The sequence below is a fragment of the Drosophila serrata genome, unplaced genomic scaffold (genome assembly GCF_035046125.1).
Source record: "Drosophila serrata isolate PLE 108 unplaced genomic scaffold, ASM3504612v1 contig_240, whole genome shotgun sequence".
Lineage (NCBI taxonomy): Eukaryota > Metazoa > Arthropoda > Insecta > Diptera > Drosophilidae > Drosophila > Drosophila serrata.
The window spans coordinates 2,352,267-2,378,657 of record NW_028257138.1 but is presented as its reverse complement, the minus strand read 5'-3'; the positions used below and the strand labels follow the sequence as shown (position 1 = coordinate 2,378,657).

General features: G+C 38.7%; 3 protein-coding genes across 5 annotated transcripts in view; all 3 read right to left on the bottom strand.

Annotated features, from left to right (window-relative positions):
- Positions 1 to 20,575, bottom strand: part of MED15 (mediator complex subunit 15) — a 56,245-nt gene extending 35,670 nt beyond the window's left edge. For all 3 annotated transcript variants that reach the window (XM_086830490.1, XM_020945229.2, XM_086830491.1), the window contains exon 1: positions 18,441 to 20,575. The gene's annotated coding sequence lies outside the window, so the exon portion shown is untranslated. The remainder of the gene's footprint in view (positions 1 to 18,440) is intronic.
- Positions 4,950 to 7,799, bottom strand: slp2 (sloppy paired 2). The gene has a single exon (XM_020945230.2). It carries the CDS (start codon positions 6,639 to 6,641, stop codon positions 5,202 to 5,204), a length of 1,440 nt encoding a protein of 479 aa, XP_020800889.2. The 5' UTR covers positions 6,642 to 7,799; the 3' UTR covers positions 4,950 to 5,201.
- Positions 20,576 to 20,694: 119 nt separating the features above from the next.
- Positions 20,695 to 22,227, bottom strand: slp1 (sloppy paired 1). The gene has a single exon (XM_020945222.2). The coding sequence runs from the start codon at positions 22,109 to 22,111 to the stop codon at positions 21,053 to 21,055; it is 1,059 nt and encodes a 352-aa protein (XP_020800881.2). The 5' UTR covers positions 22,112 to 22,227; the 3' UTR covers positions 20,695 to 21,052.
- Positions 22,228 to 26,391: the final 4,164 nt, after the last annotated feature.

The window sequence follows — 26,391 nt, the reverse complement described above, 5'->3', positions numbered from 1 at the left end:
CATCATATGAGGGAGCAAGCATGCCATTCCAATTTACAAAAACACCTAAACACGATTAAAGCCAGACGGGGGCTTAAACATCAAGTCACGCCCTCAAAAGCGACCACACCTCCCAGAAAAAAAATATACAACAAAAAACTCAACTCAACGTCATGACCCAAGGAGAAAAACAAAAAGAATTCCAAGATAAAACCACATAAAAAGCGGCAACCGCCGAAAGTCATGAATTACAATGCTTAAAATCGCTCATTAGGAACTAAAATTTGTAAACTTGAGGCGATAAAGATCGCCTTTTGGAAAGCATACACATCACAGCACATACATAAATATATATATATATTCACCGTCAGGGAACAATGGTTATGGTAAAAATAAAAGGAGGCGGCGTGTGGAAATAATTTGGTTACAATTAAGTAACAAAAGAATTTGTTTGGCAACTCTTGCGCGCTTTTTGGCCAACAACGTATGCCTTTTGCCCCATTATGGCTACCACCTTGCCTCTGGCGGCATTACAAAGTACTCTGCCCTCCCCCCCTCTATATACATACATACATACATACATATAGCCATTTCCAATCCCATTGTCCAATTGTTCCCGCTCAGCCTCAGCCTCAGCTTCAGCTGTCCCGCTCCAGATTAAGCTGCGACTACATATAATTAGGAGCGGAACGGGTACGACCCAAAGGAGTGGAAATGGGAGCCGGGAAACGGGGGGAAACGCTGGGCAACTGTTTACCATAACAATGCACGGAAAAACACCTTTAGATGCACTGGGAAAAAATAATGGTTTATATTTAATTGACTAAAAATATACTATCAATAAAAAATTAGAAATAATAAGAAGGTAAAAATAGCTATCTTTCAGATAGCGTTCTAGTTGGAATTTCTTTTAAAACGATCAAGTAAATTTGTTACCTAATGATTATACATAACACTTAATGTAATATATTCTATTTTAAACATTTAATATTATATATTCCAACACACATTTCTTTCCGTGTTCCTTGCAAGAAAGAAAAACTTTTGTCGCTGGCGTGGTCAGGTGTTAATGCCTGTGTTTATGACCCAAAGTGAATAGAGCCGACTTCTCTATATAGTATATACTTGTATGAGGTGTGCAATTATCGTCATTAGTCCCCCTTCCTCCAGGTAAAAAAAAACTCCAAGCCCCCGGAGGCCACCATTGTTCTTCTGTGACGTTTGCCGCTTTAGTTGCGGCTTGTTGTGTATCGATGTTGCACGCTATAATTTTGGAAAATAATCAAATGATTTTGTTCATGCCAGTCACAGTTGCACATCATAATCATCATCTGAATAACCCCTGCCCCACCGTCATCATCATGCCGATGATCATCGTCGGTCTCGCCTCATCCAATTATTACAGTTTAGCCATGCCACAAGTCAAACAAAAGATCCCAGGCCTGTCAGACTCCGTCCCGCGTCAGCGAGTCGCAACTGCTCTTGGATGTGCTCCGCTTCATCCTTTCGTTTCCTTTCAAAAGGACTACCCAAAATTTCCTTGGGGTTGAGTGGGTACCTCAAGGACCTGGAGGTGTTAATAAGTGGGTTTGGCTCAGGGCAACGCTTAAGGGGTTGTGCTCTCTCAAGGATCGGGGAAATGTGTTTAGGCTTAGAAAATGTACATAACATCAGTATAAAAGGGGAGAACTCTATGATATATATATAAGAAATATTTCCCTTTAACACAATGATCATTCAATATTAGTATTAATATTTCCCTGCAACACCAGAATCATTTAATATTGAAATGTATATTCTCTGTACTATCTAATTAGTTGAAGGACCATTTATAAATCGATTTATTCAAGTATCAGTATATGTTAGTTAAATGGTTATTCTTTTTGACAAATCGAACTTAGTTTTAAAGATTTTTCACATATAATCTTAAAACGAGAAAGGAAGTTCGGAACTTCGGAAAGCGGAGTTTTCAATACCTTTGAGGTTTCAAACGATCATAACTATACCAAAAATTCTTTCATTTCAAATTTATACACTTTTCTGATTTAGTTTATATTATAATAATTGGATCGTAATGGTAATTTAAAATATTTTCGCTAATACAAATGATATATTTGACTGTGTATCATATCGGACTTTACCTTTTGATAAACAATTTTAACAATAACTAATATTTTAATTGAAGAAATTCTATAAAGGACAGTAAGAAAGATCAATATATTTCTACCATACCAAATTTCACACGAATATCTATCGATATTTCAACTTTTTGATAGATATATGGCGATAAATTGATATTTTGTGGGCCATAATGATCTAAATAGTCAATACAAAAAGACATTCATTTTCCTGATATTGTCAATAAAATAGATATAATTGATACTAATATTTTTCCCCCGTTAAACCGTTGAAATATATTTTTTCCGCACATTCTCTTTGGCAATCCAACTAGTTATTTCCACCAGAAAACTTGATTATTACAACCACTTTCCATTGCAACATCTTCTTTACTATATATATATATCAACAACTCCAAGTCCACATCGTCTAATAAGCCAATCAAGTGTAGTTCCCACTCTGCCTAAGAGAGATGCCATTACAGTAAGTATTACAAAACCCACGACATAACTGGCGCCACATTCAATCTAAATCAGAGTTTAGAGCAATATATATTCTCGCCCCCCGAGACAGACATTCAGAATGATAGAGAGAGTTTCTTGAACCTAAGACCCCACAATATATAGTACTATAACCCACGAGATCTTTACAAGTTAATTGAGTAAATGCCGCTGTGTGTGACATCATGTAGGATAATTCCCTTGTCGCGCAAGGCAAATAAATTGAAAGAAATGGCAAAGAAATCTTCGTCTTCGTCTTCGTCTGAGAGAGAGATTTACGTGGAAAAGAGACACAAACAAATAAATTTACTTTGATTGAATAATGGCCGCATAATTGGCAACTTGAATGGAATTGAGTATGGCAGGCGAAACGCAATTGAAAACTGTAACAACAAATGCAGTTTTCTTTCGCTGGCAACAGCAGGAGAGTGAAATACGAGAGGTATTAACTAAGTGAATTGGATAATCTCATTCTCATTCCCAGTCTGGATCTAAGATACCATTATTATTTTCATCTTTTTTTCGCCTCAATTGAAATGTGCAACTGAGAAATGTCAGCTGGCAATTGTCATCTAGATGGATGCGAATATCGCGCATACGCCCCGTGAGCTGCAGTTGCACAATCTTTGCAGTTTGTTAACCTTTGGAGCACCTCGAACCGATGAATCACCTGGTCTTGGGGGGAATGTGAGCAAGTGCATCACGACCAGAAGATCGAGCTGCAGTCAAGGTGCGCCCGACTAAGAGGAATGAGGGCTTATTAAGCGGAGTCTGTGGAAAAGTAACTCTGTCTTTAGTTTTATTAGTAATATAGAGACTCTGTGCCTGCCTGGCGCCATAACCATAAATGGTACACTGCAAAAAAGGTAGCTAAACTAGTATCTAATATAAGAAAAGGTACTACATATAGGATTGAATATGATCAAGGCTTACAGATCTACAGAAAAAGGCCTAAAGAAACTTGGGTATTTACTCTTATATACAAAACCTATGCGATATATTATAAATCTCAATTAGGGAAAGTAATTTAATGCTTCAACATAAATAAATATATAATATTGTATTTTAAATAAAGAAATATTATAAAATATCTGTAAACCCAGTGTTTTTAATATTCAAAAAACCCTTAAGAACTTAAATTAGTAAACACAGTATTTTCATATTCATAAAACCCTTAAGAACTTTGTAAATAAGTTGTATTAAATAGTATTTTATAAGTTGTATTATATATAATATTTTTCAAAATTATCTATAAAATTTTTCATAGTATATCTAATATTTTTCACACATTTTTCTGTATTTTTTTCAAGTGTCAACTATGAAACAATTCCCCCACGTTTATGTCCCTCAATTTTGTTTTAGTTTTGGCGGCATGCGAGGGACATGCGCTAAAAATTTTATTTGATTTGACACTTGGCAGTGGCTTTTGGCGCTGCCTTTACAACACTCGAATAGCTACATATATGTACGTATTTATATATATTTATATTCGAGTGTGTGTCCAGTTATTAAGGACTTCCTGTTTGTCGTCGACAAGTTTGTCGCGACAACAGATTCATTTAGCGGCCACTGCAGTTCAATTTAACGCCCGCCGGACGCATATTTGCCGCCAGCTCCCCCGCAGATCTCATTAATTTTCGCCTTTTTTCTGTACATATTATTTTTCAGTTTATATTTCAAATAGAATTTTAATTGGTTTTTTATGTTTTCATCGGTCCATCGTTTCGGTGTCTAAATATACAATAATAATAATATAAATTAAAGAGTGCTTAGAGTATCGCTTTAATCATTATAAATACATATATATCGTGACAACAAGTTAGCAAACTCACGAAAAACCTTTGCAAAGAAATGTATTCAAGCTGGTTTCTTAGTAGATATACTATATAGTTTTTTTATAACATTCTCAAGGTGTTGTAGATCAGCGTGATTTATGGTTTCAAGCGCGAATGCTACACGACAGACATTAATTAAGTAGCTGGGAAAAGGTACAAATATGCTCTTGTTTATTTAGTTTTTGCTTGATTTATGTTTGCATTTAACAGTGTGCTGATTTTTACTGGTTTATATAATAGGATATGAGTTTTTCAATAATTTTCTGCAACTGATTTTTATATTAAATTGATATTAGAAACTTATTCAATGTTGGTTTATGAGTTCTGTAATTCTAGATTTAAATAGATTTTGAAAGTTTAAATGTTTTTGGCCAATAAAATTTGAGCAAAATGTAGATCTAAAATAAGTACCCAAAAATATTACAAATTAGTTTTTTGAAGCTATTATAAATTGTTTAAAAAGCAATTCATGGTATTGACATTTTTTCTTTAATAAAACAAAAAGTAAAACTCTTCATTTCAATCTTATTTCCATGATCTTTTTATTTCAATAATTTAGTTTTCTGGCATTGTCTTGCAAGTTTTCCTCAACTCTGCAAAGGTTTTCCACATTCGGTAAACCGAACAAGGTTTTCCTTTCAATTTATTTCCTGCTAAACTCCTCTTTTCCATATATATTTAATTTTCTTTTTATTTACAAGCGTCTAGCGCCTCAGTCGCGGCTATAACTATGTACAGTGAATACTTAGGGACTACAGTGGCTACTCCTTCAGCTGTTCCGCGAGACCACAGTGACGGGCTTGATGAGGGGCTGCGGCGAGGGTCCCGGGGAGTCTCCACCTCCGCCGCCGCCTTGGTGGTGACTCGGAGAGGTTTGCGGCTGCTGCCCCAGGTGACTCAGGTGACTCGGGTGGCTCGGGTGGCTTGGGTGGAGCGGGGACTGAGGTGAGACTGTGGCGGCAGCCGCGGCTGCCACCGAGAGTTGCCGCTGGTGAGCCGCCAGAGCGGCGGCTGCCGCATGCTGATGCAACAGCTGTTGGTACTGCAATCGCTGGTAGAGTTCGCTACTCGAGGGAGGCGCCACAAAGGGTGGGGGTGGAGGTCCTGGCGGTGGTCCCGCCCCCTGAGGATGAGGTGCTGGCGGTGGTGGTGGCAATCCCGGATGGTGTCCTGGACCACTTTTGGGCGCAAAGGGATTGTATCGCTGATACATGCTGGCCAGCAAACTGGGCGCCGTTGGGGGATAAGCCAGAAACTGACCAAATTGAGGATAAGCAGCCAATCCCGGGAACATTGGTCCTATAAGGGACCTCTTGAAGGCCGCCAATCTGGACCTCGAGGCAGCCGTTGTTCTCCTTCGCAACTTGCCCGTGGAGCCACCAATGAAGACATCCTCCGCCGAGGGATCCAGCATCCAGTAGTTGCCCTTCCCGGGATCATCGTAATGCCGCGGCACCTTCACAAAGCACTTATTGAGACTCAGATTGTGCCGGATGGAGTTCTGCCAGCCCTGCTTGTTGTCCCTGTAGTACGGATGGTTCGTCATGATGTACTCGTAGATCCCGTTGAGGGTGAGACGCTTCTCCTGGCTCTGCCGGATGGCCATCATGATCAGGGCATTGTAACTGTACGGCGGCTTCTCGTTGCCCTTCTTGTCCTTGACGGGCTTGCCATCGCCGGACTTGCTCTCGGCATCGCCATCGGTGTCACACTCGATGTCCTCTTCCACATCCTCCTCGTCCACCTCCTCGGCATCGCTCTCGTTGGGATTGACGGCCACGGGGGCCGGTGACATGCTGGTGACATCCAGATCCGATTCGGGATCACTTTCCGCCTCCGGATCCTCGCTGCCCCAGGGCGTGCTGGGATTATTGTTGTTATTATTAAGGTTCGGTTTCTTCTCCTCCGCCTCCCCATCGACATCGCCTTCCTCCTCATCCTCGTCGTGATGCTCCACGGTCTCCGGGAGTATGGCATTGATCGAGAAGCTGGATTTCAAGTGCGGCGTCCTGGCCATCTTCATCAGGTTGGTGAGATTCAAGCCAACGGAAGGCGGCTGCTGCAGCGGATGCGGATGAGGATGCGGATGATGGGGATGGGTGGCGGGTGGCAGTGAATGATGAGAAGGATGATGCTGCAGGTGATGCTGCTGCTGAATGTGATGGGCACTGATCTCGCTGGACGGCAGGCCTTCAACGATCTTCACCATGATTGGAGAGTTATCCCTCAGAGGCTTCTCATAGCCTTTCAATTTATTTTGAGATTTATGTGTAGAGTTTTATTTTAAGGAGACTTTTTGGCAGCTGTTTTGGTCATCATCAGTATCCTTTTTTTTAATACTTTAATATGCAGACAATTTAAGTTTGAAGGTATTTTACTCTTCTTTACAAAGTTTTATTTAGATTATCTCTTTCGAATCTTTATAGTGATCATTATTTTGTTCCCAATTTCACTTATTTCTTATTCGAATTGGCTACTTTTCGTTGAGTTTATTGACGTTCAGTTTTACCGACGCTCAACACGGCCCACAAAATACACGATTTCGCTGACGAGTCTCTCGTGTGTGTGATCTCACGTCCGTTGCTCAGGGGCTTTCAGTGTAGACTAAAGACGAAAGACTAAAGAGGCGAGAGTTCCCAGTAAAATTCCCAATCGCAAACGCAGGCCCGGTTTTCTTTCTTTTTTTTCTGTTTTCTTTTTTGTTCAAATAATTCCAGAGGTGTTATTCCGGGGGTGGTTCTCGACCGGATTGACCAATCAGCGCTGTGGAACGAATGGTTCATGTCTCGTTCTCTCTTCCGGCGAGAGCTGCTCGTTCCCTTCTCTCTCTCTCTCTCTCTCTTTATTGAGCTCTCGTTACGCGACTCTGATTTATTTTTTCACATTCGTTACTAATTGCCACCGACGCCGACGCATGGTCACACACACATCTATGAATATAGTTTATATGTGAATATGTATATGGTACACCCTATTTCATGTTTGTCGTTCCTTGTTGTGAGTGGGTCACCCTTTTCCGCATTGTGGGTTGCATTTTGATACGCCGTTCTCCCACTTCTTTTTTTCTTTTTGTTTGTTCTCTTTCCTCTCGCTTTGCTCTTTTATGTCGGCAGCTGTTCTTAACACAACACATATATACACACACACTTGCAGTTGCCATTATTAATTGTATCTTGTACCTAGGTTGTTGTTGTTTTTATTGTCATTTGCCCCCGTTAATTTTTCGGCGAGTTTGCAAACTTATGGAACTCATGGAAGGTACGAGAAAAGGGGGTTGCAGGGTTCTGGTCTCTCTTAAGGGATATGGTTATGGTCATAGATTTGTGTGTCCGGATTGTGTGTATTTTTATTCCCAATAGAGAAAAAAAAGAAACATTAAGATCATTCGTTACAATCAACGCGGCTTTACAGAATTTACAGAGATTTATAGAGAGACTTTTTGAAGCGACGGTTTGTAATCACTTCAGTTAGAAGTTTTATCTATTTCAACAGCTGTCAGGAAATTATAGAGATTTGAACTGATTTTCAATATTAATTAAGTTTAATTTATTGAAACTGATACTTCATAACATTTGAACATCTTTTATAAAAATCATCATATTTATCAAATTCTAAAAAATGCTTATTCTGAAAATTTCAAAGTTCAAATCTCGTTTTAATACTTTTTAAATATTTTGTTGCCATATTTATGTGGGATATTCTATATAACATTTTGCCATATCAGCACCTTTTCACTGATCTTGAGTTTAAGAAAGATATTTATCGTTTAAAAATCGATTTCAAAAATATTTTTCATTACCTCTTTCCATCTAAATATTTTAAAAGTAAAGCTTAAACATTTTAATCCGACTTAAGAAATCAAATTTTATGTACTTTAAAGTATAGGAATCTAATTTCTTTTAAATTTTTATAAAAATTAACCAATTTATAAACTTGTCTGGGAAATAATTATTGCCAAAACTTATATTAGCCAATGCAATTTTCCTCAAAGACAAAACTTTTTGAAGCCATCTGACAATTAAGTGCAATTTGTTGCAATCACAATTTTCCAAGCAAACAGAATTCTCGAGAACAACTGCAAAAGTGGAATAAAAGCAGCTGCTGTCATTCGCATGGGCCACAACCCAACACACAACACACAACACACAACACATGCCACATGTTTCAACAATAACCCAGAGACTGCTATATAGCAACCAGAGCCACTCCCCCCAAACCGAACGGAATCGAAATCGAAATCATTATTGCTGTAATCATAATAATTGTTTTCACAAAATTGGGGGCGTGCTCACGTCGGCCGTACGATTGGAGAATATATATCTCTATAGGCCAGAGGTGTGTGGAGAGGGGTTAAACGTGTTTTACCTGAACGAAAACCATAGGTATAAAAAATAAAACCCGAAGACCCAAGACCGAACGAAGACGACGCCATGTTTGAGGTCTGTGGTGGTAGTGGTATCTATGTCCGAATCAAGTTTCGTAAGTCTTCGTGGATCTCCAAACGATTGGAGCCCGCCCCAAAGTGGAGACATGCGCTCTGCTCCCTCTCTCTTGGGGAGACTTTTCCCTCTCTCGCTCTATCTCTTGTTGCCCCCAATACAAAATGGCGCCCCATGTATATAAATAATTATACTTTCGGTTCCTTTGTTTGTTCAGTATTTCAATTAAATTATTTATCATTTGTTGGATAATTGTTTTGAATCACTTTGCATATGAAAAATAAAAGTTTGATGGGCGATTGGAAAAATACCAAAGCTAAATGGATGGTCAACCCGGAACGTAATAATAGGGAATGGTAATTACAGGGGTCTATCCTATAAAATTATATGTTTGCTCTAAATACATAATGGAGATGTACGGGAGGATACTTTTTCAAATAATTTATTGATTATGTTATTATTATTAGGACATGGTAAAGGTTCTCATGAAAAAATATTCTAATATTGGGGTATTCATAAAAATATATTATTTTTGGTGTTTTATTAATAAAATGAATAGTGAGTATAGGAAATTGAGCTTTATAAAATTATATAAATGTAGATTAATATGGGTTTTCTTTCTTTCTCTACCTGAAATGCACAAGTAAAGCAGAAAAATTAAATCCTGAAACCAAAAAAACTATATGACTTGAGTCTGATAATTACTACAAGCAATATTCATTCAAACCATCCATCAACCAACTCCAAGTTGATTAAACAAATAAATAAATACAACATTTTGTTTACACCATTTCGATTCATCTTTCCGCTGAAAATTTCAGAAGCCAAATATAAGGTAAATCCTTTTGGAAAATACTGTCGAAGAAAACTCAAAACAAACACAGGCGGAAACTACAGATCGTAATTACCCGGGGACACAAACAGAGACCAGAAAAAGCGACAGAAAAAAACCAACTTGTCATTGATCAAAAAGCCGAAAAAGGAGACAACCATTTCTTCTGCGCTACTGAAAGGGGATTACAAATGCCGGAATGCCGGAATGCCGGGAGGATTTATTGGGATTTATTATTCCTCATTCCAAAAGGAGGCGAGAGTACTTTACTAATCAGCCAGATCTATGGCAGGCATTTAGTTTTGTTCCGAACGCGAACGTATTTGATAAATCCGCGATGGCAGCCTAACCCTTTAAGGACCTACTGCTCCCTATGGTCTCCCTGCTCAACCCGTTCGCTCGGTGGGCCGTAAAGTTGCCACGCCCGCGCAAGTCCTTCCGGGTATACATGCCTTATTTTGATACGACTCAATGGCAGTTTAACCGCAGGATTAGCTTGTTTGTCCAACGGATCAGCGCGGGCCATGCAAACAAGGGACAGCTACCTGCGGCCAGGCGCGGAGGGTTCGGAGGGACTTGAAGGGGTTAAGGCGTCCAAGGATCACCGCTTGTCGCTTCCGCTGTTTATATGGTCTGTTTACAGTCACTGTCCGGCAGTGGGAATCCTCCACTGGCCATGTCCTGCGAGTACCTACATACGTCCTGCCCACACCCCTCGGCCCTCGGCCAGCTACCGTTTCGAAAGAGTTAAGCAAGGATTATAGATCGGAGAGCGAAGGACTTAGCTTAGCGTGCATTAATCTCGTTTCGTGGACTTCAAGCTGCGTCCTGGTCCTGGTCTACTTCTCTGTTTCCTCGATATCCTTGCCCTCCGCCCTTAATCGCTGTCGCTTAGCCACGCAAAATATTTTCAATTTGGGATTTGTCTCGATTAAAGGCCAAAAGGGTTAACCCTTCACGTAGCTCAAGCACTCTTCATTTGATTTGGTATTAACCAAGTTAAAATACATTTACTTGATATCATAACCTTACAATTTAGAGATTTCAAAAATACAACTTTCCAACTACCAGAAACTGAATTAATAATTAATTAATAAAATAATTAAGAGAAAACTTTTAATATATTGTCTTGATATTCTTGACTATTTCCTTTCAAAACCTCTTAAAATACAGATTTCAAAAACACCATTTTCCAAATATAAATGAGGTTTTTCCTCTCGAATTTTCTCGCTCTGACTCGTTTTCCAGTGGGGGATTATGAAAGGGGAACAACACAGAGAAACTAACAAATTGGCCAAATTTGTTTGAAATCACGTTCGGGGTCCTTTTGGACAGTTCCGGATTTCGGACACACTTGTTACTTTTGTTGCTGTTGCTGTTGTCCCTGCTGTTGCTGTTATCCTGCGCTTCGTTTTGCAAATAAACAGCCAAATGAGTGTCCTAGAGGTTGCCTTGAGTACGGCGAAGGGTGAAATCAAGAGAATGGGGGGGGGGTTAGTCCTTGGACCAGGGGACTCTTTGTGTCCTCCATGCTGCGCGAGCATATAGTGGTTAGGCGAAAAATACAAGGGGAGGTGATGAGCCGGAAACCAGGATTTAGAAAGAGGAAACTTTCAGCTTCAATGGTTGCCAAGTACGCTATAAGAAGGGAATTTTATTTGTAAGGATATTTGCAAAAGATTATCACTTGAGAGATCATCTATAGTTGGAAAAGTAGAATAATACTAATAATTTGTAAGTTCTAAGCAAAGTTCTCTTAATTTGATCCTTTTAACAGAAGCTTTGTAATCTCTACATGGTATTTATTATTTAATAAATGAACATTATGCCAAATAGTTATACAGTTAAAAAAATGATTAATTACATATTCATTAACTCTTTTTCCTATTCTTATAAACCCAGCCTACAGTTAACCCTTCTCATCTCTCTCATTCACAGTCACGTAGCGCATCAAATCAGTCGAGAAAACCCTTAAAAAAGCACATTGCTCTCTCATACTCTCCCTTGTCAATGGCCAACACTTGATAATTGTTGACAATGTGTTATAAACTGATTTACACGCATTTAACGAAACGAACAAAAAATAATAACAACAACAAAAAATACTGCCAAAACTCACGCAGCGCCAGCAACACCAACCAGCAACAAATAATATTAACACAACCCACAACCCGCTGACGAAGTCGCCGCGCAATGCGACACTCGTCAGCGACGTCGTTAAGGGCAACAGCAGCTTTACACCGAAAAAAACATAAGTATTATATCAATACCCATCAAATTTAAAATTAAAAAATAAATACTTTCATATCTCATTTTCAGAAGTTACAGGAAATTTCTATGTGCGGCTTGGATAGCCTTGATATAATAATAATCTGAAATCATTTCTTATCTTTAATATAAAAGGAGTTTTTCGTATTGTTCAATATACAGAAAATGAATTTTAAATGTAATTATTTTTACTTTAAAGAAAATATCCGCAATTACAAAGTGTTGATAAATTTAGTATATCATATTCTTTATTAACATATCAATAATACGTAAATCTTTTTTATTCCCTTCCAGGGTATTATCATTTCAGTCAGAAGCTTCAAACGAAGTGAAGGAGTCATTTCCGACCCTATAAATCATATATATTCTTGATCAGCATGAAAATCCGAATCGATCTAGCCATGTTTGAACGAAACAAAAATTTAAAAAAAAATTTCAAATTTTTTTCGTTAAAAATTGTCTATGTGAAAATGTAAAAATTTGAAAAAATTCAAATTTCCATTAATCTAAAAACTCAATATGCAGAATTGTTAACCCTATAAAAACTAGCACAGAACAGCTTTCCGAGTTGAAATGAATACATTTTTGGCTTAGTTATGAGTTTTTTAAATTTCACTTTGTTGGAAAAATTGTCATATAAATATATCGATAAATATCAACTTAAAAATGATATTATAATATCAGTCAGAAGTGAAAACACAGTGAAGCAGTCATTTCCGACCCTATAAATCATATATATTCTTGATCAGCATGAAAAGCCGAATCGATCTAGCCGTGTTCGAACGAAACAAAAATTTGAAAATTTTTTTCCAATTTTTTTCATTAAAAATTGTCTATGTGAAAACGTGAAAATTTGAAAAAATTCAAATTTCAATTAATCTTATAACTCAATATGCAGAATTGTTAGCCCTACAAAAACTAGCACAGAACAGCTTTCCGAATGGAAATTAATACATTTTTAGCTTATTTATGAGTTTTTTAAATTTCAATTTATTGGAAAAATTGTCATATAAATATATCGATAAATATTAACTCAAAAATGATATTATAATATCAGTCAGAAGTGAAAACACAGTGAAGCAGTCATTTCCGACCCTATAAATCATATATATTCTTGATCAGCATGAAAAGCCGAATCGATCTAGCCATGTTCGAACGAAACAAAAATTTGAAAATTTTTTTCCAATTTTTTTCGTTACAAATTGTCTATTTGATAATGTGAAAATTTGAAAAAATTCAAATTTCAATTAATCTTAAAACTCAATATGCAGAATTGTTAACCCTACAAAAACTGGCACAGAACAGCTTTCCGAATTGAAATTAATACTTTTCTGGCTTAGTTATAAGTTTTTCAAATTTCAATTTGTTGAAAAAATTGTCATATAAATATATCGATAAATATTAACTTAAAAATTATATTATAATATCAGTCAGAAGCTGAAAACACAGTGAAGGTGTCATTTCCGACCCTATAAATTCTTGATCAGCATGAAAAGCCGAATCGATCTAGCCATGTTCGAACGAAACAAAAATTTGAAAATTGTTTTCCTACAAAAACTAGCACAGAACAGCTTTCCGAATTGAAATTAATGCATTTTTGGCTCAGTTATGAGAATCGAAAAACCATAGTTTACCCTACAAATTAGCTTAGAAAAATATAAGAATACAGAAAATACTAGAATACACAAATTGTTAGGTTTCTGAAAGGTATATGAGGGATAAAAAGTCAATGATTCCCATAAATCATCAAATTTCCATTTGCAATCCATATTTTAATCAATAAAGATAAGCAATTTTAACAAAAATTCGACAAAATATGTAATTGAATTTTTATAATATTTGTTATTGATTTGTTTTGTCTCAGTGTAACTTCAGGGGCAGCAGCAACAACCGCTTAGATGTCATCGTTAGCGCTGGCGGAACGGTCAGTGGGCGGGGTTGCCATGGGGGGTGGGAATAAGGAGTGGGAGAGTGGGTAGTGGGTGAGGGGGGAAAAGTCGCGTGTGCCACGCGAGGGTGGCACACACACACTCCCGTCCGTCGTCCCTTCTACATTTTAAGGGGACCCCGATCTGTGGTGTGGCTTGGTGTTGTGTGGTGCTGCCCCGTGATGTGTGTTAATGAACTGCGTAACAATTAACAGCAGCAGCGACAACAATCGTCAACAAGCGACCGCAGATCGAATAAAGAAAAAGATACTATTAAATAACCGAGGCTGTAAATACCCTTACATAAATATGACACAAGATTTCAAGGGGAAAACATATGACGCGGATAGAATTAAAGATATATATTTATAAACTAAACATTTATAAAATATGTTAAGAATTAAAAAGAAAAAGACTTTTCCTCAGCTTCGTGACTTCGTTAATTCTTTCCCTTAAATGTATTAAAATAAATATGTATTTATTTACAACTTTATTTAAGTGAAAAATATAATTTAATTACAGACCGATTGATATTATAGGCAAACCAGTGCATTTGAAACAGATAGTCTCCTTTGGGAAAGGTCAAAATATGAGTTATATGATTATTCAGATAATTGTCACTTAGGTTGGACACAAAAATGTCGTGCTGGAAAATGGTTTCTATTACTTATTAATCAGTTATTTTTTCCCATTAGCTTACTTACATCATAGGGACAGGAATGATTTAGGTTGGAAGTACTATTTAAGAAGTCATAGATGAGCCTAGAAACGGGTTGGGCCCTCAGAGTTTTGAAGAATTTGCAGCCATCAATTGTGACATTGTAAAGGTATGGTTTATAGCCATTGGAACGCTTATAGAGGGCTCCATTTATCTATTAGTATAAAAACTTTTTAAGTACGCTCTTTGAAATAATCAAAATAATTGTAAAACATACCCTAACTTTGCTTACGGGTTTCTGGAAAAGCAGCACTTTGGCGGTTATATATTTGAATGTTTTATTCACTTTTTCCAAACGACAATACTCAAAACCACAAAAATTCTTATCCAAAGGTTCACAAATGACATTTGTAAACTCAAGTAGAGAATTAACCTGAAATGTAAAGACACTAATGATGAAGTTTGTGGGTTTTTTGTGGGTTATATAACCTCTATAAGAAAAAATCCTAAAACGAGGAAAGCAAAGATATGTCTCTGCATTTTATAGCAACTGTGACTCTGCGCCAACTGATTTTTAGAAAAACTGTATACTGCTGCTTAAAATTGATCAATTATTTGGGGTAAATTATACGCCTGAAGTAATTATTGCATATTTTCATATCACAAATCATAACAGAGCATTTATAGCTAATTATTTCCCATTAAATATTTGAATTCTACCTCTTTGTTAACAATAATATAAGCAAAACAATATATTATGTAGCCTTTATATCCTATTGAATATACCTCCATGTCAGGGTATTAAAAGTCAAAAGTCTCGGACCGGCGAAGCCAAAAACTTGCGGGTACTTTTGCGGATTTATTGCTTACACAAGATCGGTCAGAGGCTATATGGTTCCCCGATTATGCTGGTGCTTCCTCGCATCATCGGTCAGTTCTGGGTAACTCTATATAGAGTTCTGACTGAGTTCTTTTGATCTAAATCAATTTAATTGAGGTCCGAGTGCTGGACCCCTTGGCCTGGCTTAATTTGTTGATTGTGTGCCGGAGGAGGAAGAGTGTGTCTGTTGTGTATCAGTGTGAAATCTGAGGCTGAATTCTATCATCTCGAATCATTGAAAAAGTCAGGGTTAGGAAGCAATTAGCTGATGGAGAGTTGCTGGACTTTATTTTTATAAAAAGGAGCCTTTTCAGGGATTAATTGACATATCTAAAAAGTAGCTCAAGTTCACTGAAGCTTAAAAGCAGACTTTATTTATATTAATTAATGGAAGAAAGAAACTCCTGAAGAAGGAAACCTAATTTTGACAGTTCCATGAAATTTCAAAGCAATTTGGGATTGCAAACAAAATCCTGTTCAGCTAATCTTTAATGTCTCCCTAAACTAACCCTTACTCAACCTCAACTTCCGGTTAAAAACATCTGCAATCGCCTTGTAAAACTTAAATTGAAAAGTTCAGAGATGCCAACCTATCATGCAAGCTGTCTTCCTCCACAGATATCTCGGCATCTTCAACCAGATGGAGGAAGAACAACCATACAGAGATCTCTGAGTTAACCCTCGAGGCCGGAATGAACCCACTTCCGTTCGATCCAAGAAAAAGAATCCGCATCCCCTCCTCATTCCTTGAGAGTGGTGTTAACTGGACGGGGTCGAGTGTTCAAGTGCAACTCGTAATTACTCATTCATAATTTTCCGCAGCCTTAATTGCGAGCGTATTCCCCTCCTCTGGCAATTGAAGCGACTTTATAGTACACACTAGGTCCATTCATACATTTATTTATTGGTTCCAGCTCGAGCGTAAATTAACTTAATTGAAATTCGGGTCAACAGAGAGGCCAAGATAATGGAAGAAACTAATTAAGGAGGAGAGCACTACCACTGCCCACATGCATTTATAGTTTATTGTTACTTTGCGCATTTGTCGCTTAAATATTTTCAAATATTTTCCCTATTTGCTGACATTATTTGATTATTTGTTGAGTGTGGAGTGGCGACCCATGGGTTACCAATTATTTGATTAATAAATATTTGAATGCGCGCCACGGCCCTCATGGAGCAGCCACAGGCCAGGCCACATCAGTTTCAATTAAAAACACATTTTGTGGTCACTGGTCACTTGGTTCAAATCGCTGACTGTGGGTTCTCCTCTCCTCTCCGATATAAGCCTCGATTCTGGGTTCTATATTGTACATAATGCCTATAGGTGACACACCCAACCGTCACTTGAGGGTCTTCCCAAGCCCATGTGGGCACATTGACGAAGGCGAAGTCTTGTGGTGGCCATCAAACTGGATTTAATGAAAAACCATCGATCGATATAGTGCCAATAATTTATCTTGAGAACCATGGTAGCTGCTGCTGGTGTAAGCCACTTAGTGTCATCTAACTGGGTATTGTTTAAGGTGAGATTCTTCAGCAGGTTCTAGATCAATTTTAATAAATACTATACTATATACCACAAATCTCCTCAATCTTTATTATAAAATAAGTGTTACACATTTATAAGACGACCCCCAAAGATAATCCATTTCACATTCTTACTACCAACCAAAAAAAGAACACCTTTGCCAACCACTTAGACACCTCTTTCACAGAGACACCTCTTTGGCCACAAAGAAAAGTTTTCAAAACCTCGACAACTTACCTAAACCCTAAACCCCAAACTATAATAATATCTGCTCTATTCACAAGAAGATATATATATATATAGAAACAGGGAAAAAACACTGATCCTTAAGCCTTTGCACAATACAAGAACCGAACTGAGCTAGAGCTAGAGCGGCAGCTAACCGATTATATGTATAAAATATTTATGAAATAGAAACTCGCTCTCAGCGAGACTAAGCCGATGGGCTTGAACCATTAGAGAGGCCAAGGAGCAACCAGGAGCAGTCCTAAATTGCACAGAAAGTGTAACAAGCGGCACACGCACAGGCCCAGGAGGAGATCGCAGGACCATAGGGATTCCATTCGGACTCCCTAAGATGCTACTGCATCTGCCTGAGACGTACACAATATAGACACTATATATATCCCATCCTGGTGGGTTGCTCTTTCGACAGTGTAATCCCTGCACTTAACCCGGGTAATAAGATAAGTAAGGCAGATCCTCTGGTTCCTTGCTCCTTGCGCTTGTTATCTTTGTAAATTGCATGTCGAGCACTTAAGCCAATATAGAGAAAAGGAGATCTTCGGGAGGAAAACTGGTTAAGACATTTCCCATTTTCCCAAACCGAATGCGCGTGCTATACTCTCTCTCTTTATTCCAATATTCCCATTTTGTATTCTTGAATTCTAAAGTGATATAGTTAAAGGAATCCCACCGAAGCCGCAGTCCCGGACTGATTTAGCGACTTAGAGCTTAGGAGGGACTAGGCTTAGGTAAGTGGATTTCTGAATTCAATCCGGAATCCAGGGCACATACGACGACTACGAAGACGACGACGTGTTAAGTATATAATGCGCTCATCCGATCTATTTCAATAACAAAAATAAACCAAAAACCTACATAAGCCGGGACGAGGGCAACCCAATAAAACAATGCTAGTCTATATAGAAATTGTTCCAATCCGCCTGATCTGCGGATTGTTTTTCCATCTCCCAAAACCCAGTACGAGTTTGAGTTTTGAGTTTTGAGTTTTAAATGCAAAATATTTGAATCGTTGGCTTAAGGCGTGTGGGCCAAAAACCCGATTTAACTCTTTGCCCTGGACCTAAGCTGAGCATAAGCCCCAAAAATATGTACATACACAGAGACTTGGGAATCGAAGATTGTATATACAGTTAAGTTTCTTTCAATTCGATGGTAAAATGAGCAGGATATGTAATCCTTTCAAGAAACCCGACAGGAAATAACATTAATAAATATTTCGCACTTACCAGACCAGACCGGAAGGACCACTCTTTAGTAAGGGCTCAACGATCTGAAATAAGTAAAATAGATATATTATTATTATTGTATGATATAAAAAACATTATTTAATATGAGTTAATATTCATTAAAAGGGGAAAACCCAGAATAATCCTGATGAAAATCCTAATAAAAACTCTTTTATTTAACTTGTAATAATAATATAAATTATATAATATAAATACAAACTTAATTTTTATTAAGCAACATAGCAAACAATATACTATCTATATAATGATACCAATCCAGATATTATCCAACTGAAAACCACCCTATAAATTACCCACAGACGACTCCAAACCAGAGTGTTAATTTGCATAAGATCCATACTATATTGCATAACTCGGAACCCATTGAAAACCCAACCTCCTCATCCATTTACGTTTCCTCTAAACCTGACACCTTATAAAACTGCCAGCTAATCGCTTCAATAACATGATTTACCAACTCACACACACAATAATTTACAATTATTGAACCGAAAAGAAATGGGCAAACACAAAATATGATAATTGCTACCGATCGTTGGTCTATAGCTGGAGATAAAGAGCCACAGCGAGTGGAGAGGAGATTAATCTAGTAACGATGATATTAATTATCATTTCGTTTACAAATCGCCTTTAGTTTTTTTTTTTTTGGTGCGGGGGAATCAAAAGCGAGGAAAGCGCTGTATTTATGATATGGCCGAGTCTTGTTATAGGAAAGGGGGAAAAACTTGTTGATGCCGATGGATGCTCCCTTTTTCTCACTCACATCACTAGTTTTTCTTCTCCTGCAAACACATGTCAAGTGATCAAAGCATCAGAAGCCGCCGACTATGCCGTAGAAATTTCCAAAATAATGAAGATATCCACTGAGAACCCGAGGAAACAGTTTGAGAAATTTCAGAACAACAACGCCCAAGTCGGTTTCCTTTCTACTATTTCTTTAGACTATTTTCCCTAACGTCTTCTCATCTTTCAAATTGAGGCCTAAGCGAGTTCAGGGGTTTACACTGAGAGAAATTATTAAAAACTACCACAAATTGTAATGATTTAATAAGGATACATTTAAACATATTTATAAAAAAAAAAACAATACTACAATAAACATGAAGATTTATTTTTTCCTAAATAAAAACTATAATTGAGGGAATAAATTATATTTCATATATCAAATTCGAGTTTTTAACTTTAAAAAATTTATAGTTTTTCAAAGAATTTGAAGATTTCCAATGGTATTAGCTAATATGTATAATATGACTAGGATGATGGATTTTAGTTATTAAAATAAATATACTTTCTTTAAGAGAATACCTAAATATTGTACATATATACTATCAATAATATATTCATGAAAATATAAAATGCATAAAATATAACGAAGTTATATTCTTATTTAAATAAGAAATACTAATACCGAATGACATAATAAATAATAAATATTCTGAACATGGTCATTATGTTCTTCACTTGAAAATGGAAAATGTTTAGTTAAGTCCCCCTTTTAATTGCGGTAAAGATTTTCCTCAGTGTAGCGCACATATTAGTTGAAAAATTGTATAACAAAAGTTAAAGAAATATTGCCTGAGACATTTGGAAAGAAAACCCGGCAAAGTGTGCCCTCTCGCTGGCCAAGATCTATGGACAATGGCCTAGCTGGGGACGGACACAGGGACATGGGAGCAGGGGGTACGGGTACGGGTACGGGTCCAGCAGCTATGGGATATCATATCGGATCGCTCAGGATCGGAGCAGTGTACCTGCGGTGCCCTGGGCCTCACAGCTGGAGTTGTCACTGGGCATGTAAAGAGCCAAACAAATCGAAGGATGGGAAGTCAATGGGTGATGGCTCATTTTCGAACCTCATCCGCTCCGACTTGGGCATTTTTCTGCTGTTCCCTTTTCATTTTTCTCTGTTTTTTTGGGAATCATTTTCATGTTTGCCGCTTTGCTAGAGCCAAACAACTAATTAAGTCATCAGGATGGATAGGAAGCTGGGTAAATATTTAGCTGGACAGCAGCTGGAAGTCAATGTGAAGGAATGAAGAGAAATTATAATGCTAATAAAGGTAAGGAAAGAAACTCAGGAAATATTAAGCTATATATTAAAAGTCTTTAAGTAAGACTGTGAGTTTTAAAAACAACCCAAAATACAACTAAATATCTTCAAAACATCTTTAAGAAATGTTAAAATTTCAATATTGTTCTGAAACTTTTTCGAAATGAGAAAACTATTTAAAAATTTCTTTTACATGTTATTTATTTAATATTTTGTTTGAAATATGTACAAAAAGTGTTGACAAGGCAAACTACAAAGGGCCTTCGATCGCAAGAAGTCTGCTCTTTTTTGGGACCTCGTCGGTTCCCAAAGATTTCGATGCTCTGTTCCAGAGTTCCGATCGACGTTCCAGGTCGAATCGAAGGCAAAGTGCTGGGGAATTTGCTAAATTGCAGCATTTAGACGTCACTGGCGGGTTGGAAGAACCTAAGGCTAGATCCTCTCCGGATCCAACGCTGCTCCGCCTGGTCCCTTGGTTGGTTTTCTTTCGTTTTGCTGGTGATCCAAAGGCTTGTTTTCCTTTTCTTCCCAGTGCATACATTTAGCTGGCGGGGAACTTGCCGAAGAACTGCATCCGCTGGAAGAGTTCAGCGGAGTTGAGATGCGGCGGGTAGCCCTGCAGCTGGGCGGCGGGATGCTGGGGAGGAGCCTGGTACTGATGCATCTGCTGGTAGGCAGCCTGATAGGCGGCGGGATTCATGCGCTGGTAGAGAGCGGCAGCAGCAGCTGCGGCGGCGGCGGCGGCAGCTGCTCCTCCGAAGGGAACTCCGGGATAACCATAGCCGGGAGCAGGAGCTCCGTAGGGGGAACCACCGCCAGCCATGGGCGAGAAGATGGCCTGGCGATAGGCGGCCAGGCGAGTGCGACTTGCGCCGGGATTCTTGCGCCTCAGTTTGCCGGTGGTTTCGCCAATGAAGACCTCCTCGGCAGAGGGGTCCAGGATCCAGTAGTTGCCCTTGCCGGGATCATCGTAGCTGCGCGGGATCTTTGTGAAGCACTTGTTCAGGCTAAGATTGTGCCGGATGGAGTTCTGCCAGCCGCGCTTGTTGGCCTTGAAGTAGGGGAAACGATTGATGAGGTACTGATAGATCCCATTGAGGGTCAAGCGCTGTTCGGGACTGTCCTGGATGGCCATCATGATGAGGGCATTGTAGCTGTAGGGCGGCTTCTTGTTGTCCGAACCGGAGGAGGAGGAGGAGGCGGAGGATGAGCTCATCTTCTGCTTCTTGCTGAGATTACCCTCCTCTTCGGCGCTCTCCTGGTCCTCCTCCAGCTGATCCTCCAGATCGTCATCGAACTCCACATCCAGTTTGTCATTGTTCTGGGAGGACAGACTCTCGGCGGCACTGCTCATGGGAGTGCTGGTCCTGCTGGGAGTGTCAAAGTCCTCCGAGGCGGAGAGCTCGCCATCCGAGTTGGAGTAGGGATGCACGTACTGATGATGGGGCAGCTGATGGTGCAGCTGATGATGATGATGAAGACTGGGCTCCTGCTTGATGCCCATAGCCATGGACGGCTGCTGATGGTTTACTTGGGGTTTCTTGGCCAAAATGGCATCGATGGAGAAGTTGCTCTTGAATTCCATTTCACTTTTCACCATTGTTGTTCTAGGGCTTGGTATATAATATCTTTGGTTGATTTTATTCAGATTATTCTGCGGCACACACGACTCAGGATCGCTTGAGATGCTTTGCTTTGGAGAGTGCTGAGTGAACTGACTTCTCTACGGCACCCGCTCGGGCTATTTATAGTCCTACCCCCGGGCTCTCGAACGAAGTCTACACAGAGAGAGGGAGAGACAGCTTCCACAAGGCAAGAATCCACAAGAGAGATGGGTAGATACTGCCTGCTAAGGAGAGAGAGAGCAAGGTAGCTCACGCAAAGAGAGAGTGAGAGCAGGTAGCCGAGCCTTGGGACTCCGCCCTCCATTTTGTTGACCATTTTGTTCCACTCGCCTTCCACACCAGCCCCTGTGTGTGCGTGTGAGTGTGTATATGTTTTCATATGGAAGATGGCTTTGTTTGGGAACTTGTGGATGTTTATTTGCAGTCTTTGCTGCTTCGGCGTCAAAATATCCATTACATCCAATCCAAACAGGGTTGTCTCTCTCGCTGCCATTCGCTGGGGGTTGTTTCGCGAGCGGCGGCTGTTTTGACTATTAATTGCACTAACAAGCGGGTTAATAAAAACAAAAACACAAATCGATTCTCGGGAGAGTTAGCAATTTAATCAGGTTGCTTATTAGTTTTATAAGGATTTTCCTAATTTTAAATAGCTTTTGACCGAAAAAGTGGCAAATTGCTTCAATAATGAAGATGGCAACTCTGTTGGAGTTGCCACAAATGTTGCAGGAGATTGTTTTTTAATTATTAAATGAAAAACCAAAACACTGGCTTTAAAAGGGATAATTTGTTTAAGAAATTTAAAATGAACCTATTCAAATTAAAAAAATAAATAAAAATTAATTCTTAATTAAATTATATTTTTTATAATAAATATTTAATTTTAAAATTATTAAAATAAGTTAGACCCATTAATATAAGTAATTTCAAGTTAAATCTCTTATATTTTCAATTCGTTTAATAATTATTTATAAAATATCTTTCTTGCCATTACCATCCGCTTCTTAATATTTATTTCTAGCCAAAAAAAGCCCTAGCACATTTAAATTTTATATTAAATACCTATTATTATTATTACTTGTTATATTAGACAATGAATTCGTAGAATTAGTTGTCTTCAAAACTCTTCCTCTCTATGTGCAATCCCTGTCTTCGAGTTGCTCTTAATCCCACCCAAACTAGTTCAAAGGGTTTCTCTAGGGGATTACGGGACACATAGATCCCGAGTCTGGATTCTCGATCCCTCTGCCTGGACTAACGGCACCCGATCTTCGACAGCTCAATGGAGCTCAGCTCGGCTCGGCTCAGGTAATCCGAAGGGGTTAACGGGTTAACCCTTCCAAGCCAGCCGGGATTTGTTCTAGTTTCGCGACAGATTTTCGAATTAGTTCTGGGCGCGCTTCGGCGAAATCAATACGTGGATCTCTTCGACAATCCTTTCGAGATTAATAAATTTGGGAAAAATGCAAGCCAGATAAATATTTGTGCTTCAGAGACTTTAGAGGTAAGTTTAAAATGGGTTTCAAGGCAAAGTTAAGTTGTGTTTTCGTGACTTGTGCGGGGGAGTTAAGTAGAAATTGGATTTAAGACGAGAGTTTTTTTTTAATATAAAGAATATCTTGTATGGTATAGGATTTCTATATGATATAAGATTTTTTGTCCCTTTTTTTTTACTTTATACCACATAAAAATACCTTATTTGTAACGATGAATAGTAAAATATTCCAAAAAATATCAATATCATCTTTATAATAGTGATTTTAATGATACTTTTACAAATATTTCTCTGTAGATCATAGCAATGTTGACAATTTCAAGTGACTTTCCTAACGACACATGCAATTCATGTGGCTAATGGGGAATAAGATATATACAATATATCCTTCAAGATCAAAGGCAGCGTCAATATAGTACAAGTACTTGGTAGCTGATTTTTCGATTGGAATTTCGACTGGCAGCGGACCGAGACTGGACACTACAATAACAAGGAAGTACAAGTGGTTTTTGTGTTTTATGTTTTTATGGCATGTTTTTGTTAGAACAATTGAACAAATATACGGACAAAGCATCGATGTACGTAAATTGGGCGAAAGTCAAGTACGCAGCAAAGAAGACGTCAGCGCTGTGGGTTATTACAGATCTCTCCATGGTCCATGGAGAGATCTTTGGATGGATCTCGGGGATAAATGGTCTGATGGTTGGTTGGGGGATTGGGACTGTCGGCTTCACGCGTTTGATATCTTAGACAACTTGACAAAACAATCAAAGCAACAAAACACATGTTCCAAATGACTGTCTATTAATTTGCTGCCGAGATCCCTACTCATATTTTTTTCTTCATTTCTTTTTATTTTTTGCTCAGAAAACAATGGAGTAGAAAAAAGTAGGCAGCGCACTTTACACGCAGTAGTTCTCCAATTTGCCGATGATGATAATGATGCACTCTCCGAAAAAGTCGGCAAAGTTGAAAGTAAATAAAAAGTAGAAAAGCAGAAAAAGTAGAAAAAAGTAGGCGTTAAGGCCAGGCAGCAGCAGGTTCAGTTACTATTCTCTTCTTTTCTTTCTTTTCGTTCTCTTCTAAGCGATGGGATAAATGAAGATTTGAACGCCTCGATTTTCTTTTTGCGGCTTCCTCTGCCCCCACGTTTTTTTTTTGTATCTCACTCTCTCTAATTGAGTTGGAAATCTGTGTAGATTTTCCTCTCCTCTTTTTTTTTGCGAAAGATGAAAGGTTTTCCGCCGACTGTGGCTCTGTGACTCCCTGACTTTTCCTTCCTTGGCCTGGTGTGCATAATTTTGACAGCCGCGACAAAACTAATTGATTTGTGAAATCCCCTAAGTCGAAGCTAAAGCCACAGGATCGCAGGACACACACATTGCGGAGGAGGAGGAGGAGGAGGTCCAAGGGAGATCAAGGATATAGAAGTTGATAGAGGTAGAGGTTCTTATTAAATTTCAGAATACAAGGAATAATGTTGATAACAAGTACAACATAATGAGGGTTTTCCCTTAAATATTTTATAGTTAAAATAATTTTGTTAAATGGGAAGATATAGAAAACAATTTCGATTAATTATTATTATATTATTTTCTTTGATTTGAAAAACTAAAAGAAGTATCAATGATTTTTGTGAATGTTTTATGGAATTTTGTAGACAATTCTCCTTAATTAATTACCCATTAATATCCTCCTTACTCTAAATACCTTTAGTTAACAATTTTAAAGACCCATTCTCTGACTAAAAAAAAGGAAATTTTCCAACATTTTTCCCCCCGCCTCGTAGATAATGCAGTAAAACGAATTGATTACAAATTCGCAATCCCTTTGCCAGGACACACACCTTGGGCAGACCGAGAGCATGTGGTCGCTGATTGGGTGATCAGAGCATGATCAGGACCGCACCGTGGTCACCTCGGGCAAGGACTCCACGCTGGCTGGACATTATGGTTTCATTGCCAGAAACCGCACTCGGGCGTTGCCTTGGCCGAAGGCTGAGGAGCTTCGCTTCACGCCTGTTCCATTAGCTCACTCAGAAATCGAAGAAGGAGAAATAATGGCTAGAACGTTATCCTTAACGCTTGGGATATCTATAGAATGAGACTAAGCGAATTCCAAGTAGATACCGTGGCCACAGACAATGCCCATGTAATTTTCAATTAACGCCACAAGATTTCCATCCTCCTTCTGATCCCAGGCAGAACTTTCGCCTCCATTTCGTTCCACGGTGGGTGAGCATTGAGTCTCATAATTGATCGTAATGTGCGATATTCCCTTTGAGATGTCCCTGCTGTCAGCAGTCCTGCGAGACTGTCACATGGCATCAGCAGGACATCATCCAGCCCGGGCATTTGTCGCGCTCAGCGAGTCGTCGTCGTCGTCTTCTCGCACTTTGCCTTTCAGCCATTGTCATCGGTCCTCGTCCTGCATATCGACAGGATATGCACAGGACACAGGACGAGGAGATACCTTTTGAGTCCGATTTTATGGCCCAAAACAATGCACATGATCGATCTTTCGATCAACCCGATTTTTTATGCATCCGAAACGAGAAGAGTCGAAGAGAACTGTCACTAATCACACAGGTCCTTTTCTGGTATTTCTTCAGAAGCCTCGATTTTTATTGATAAATCCCAGATTTTGAATGAATCCCGCCAAACCGGATTTAAGTTCATATATATGACATTTACAATATGGTTTTATGGCCTCAAAAATCAAAGGCATTTCAGGTAGCAAAAAGGGTTTAAAATTGGCAAGTTT

Bases quoted from the DNA above. Each gene is read 5' to 3' on its own strand.
- slp2 (XM_020945230.2), bottom strand. From the start codon at position 6,641: ATGGTGAAGATCGTTGAAGGCCTGCCGTCCAGCGAGATCAGTGCCCAT.
- slp1 (XM_020945222.2), bottom strand. From the start codon at position 22,111: ATGGTGAAAAGTGAAATGGAATTCAAGAGCAACTTCTCCATCGATGCC.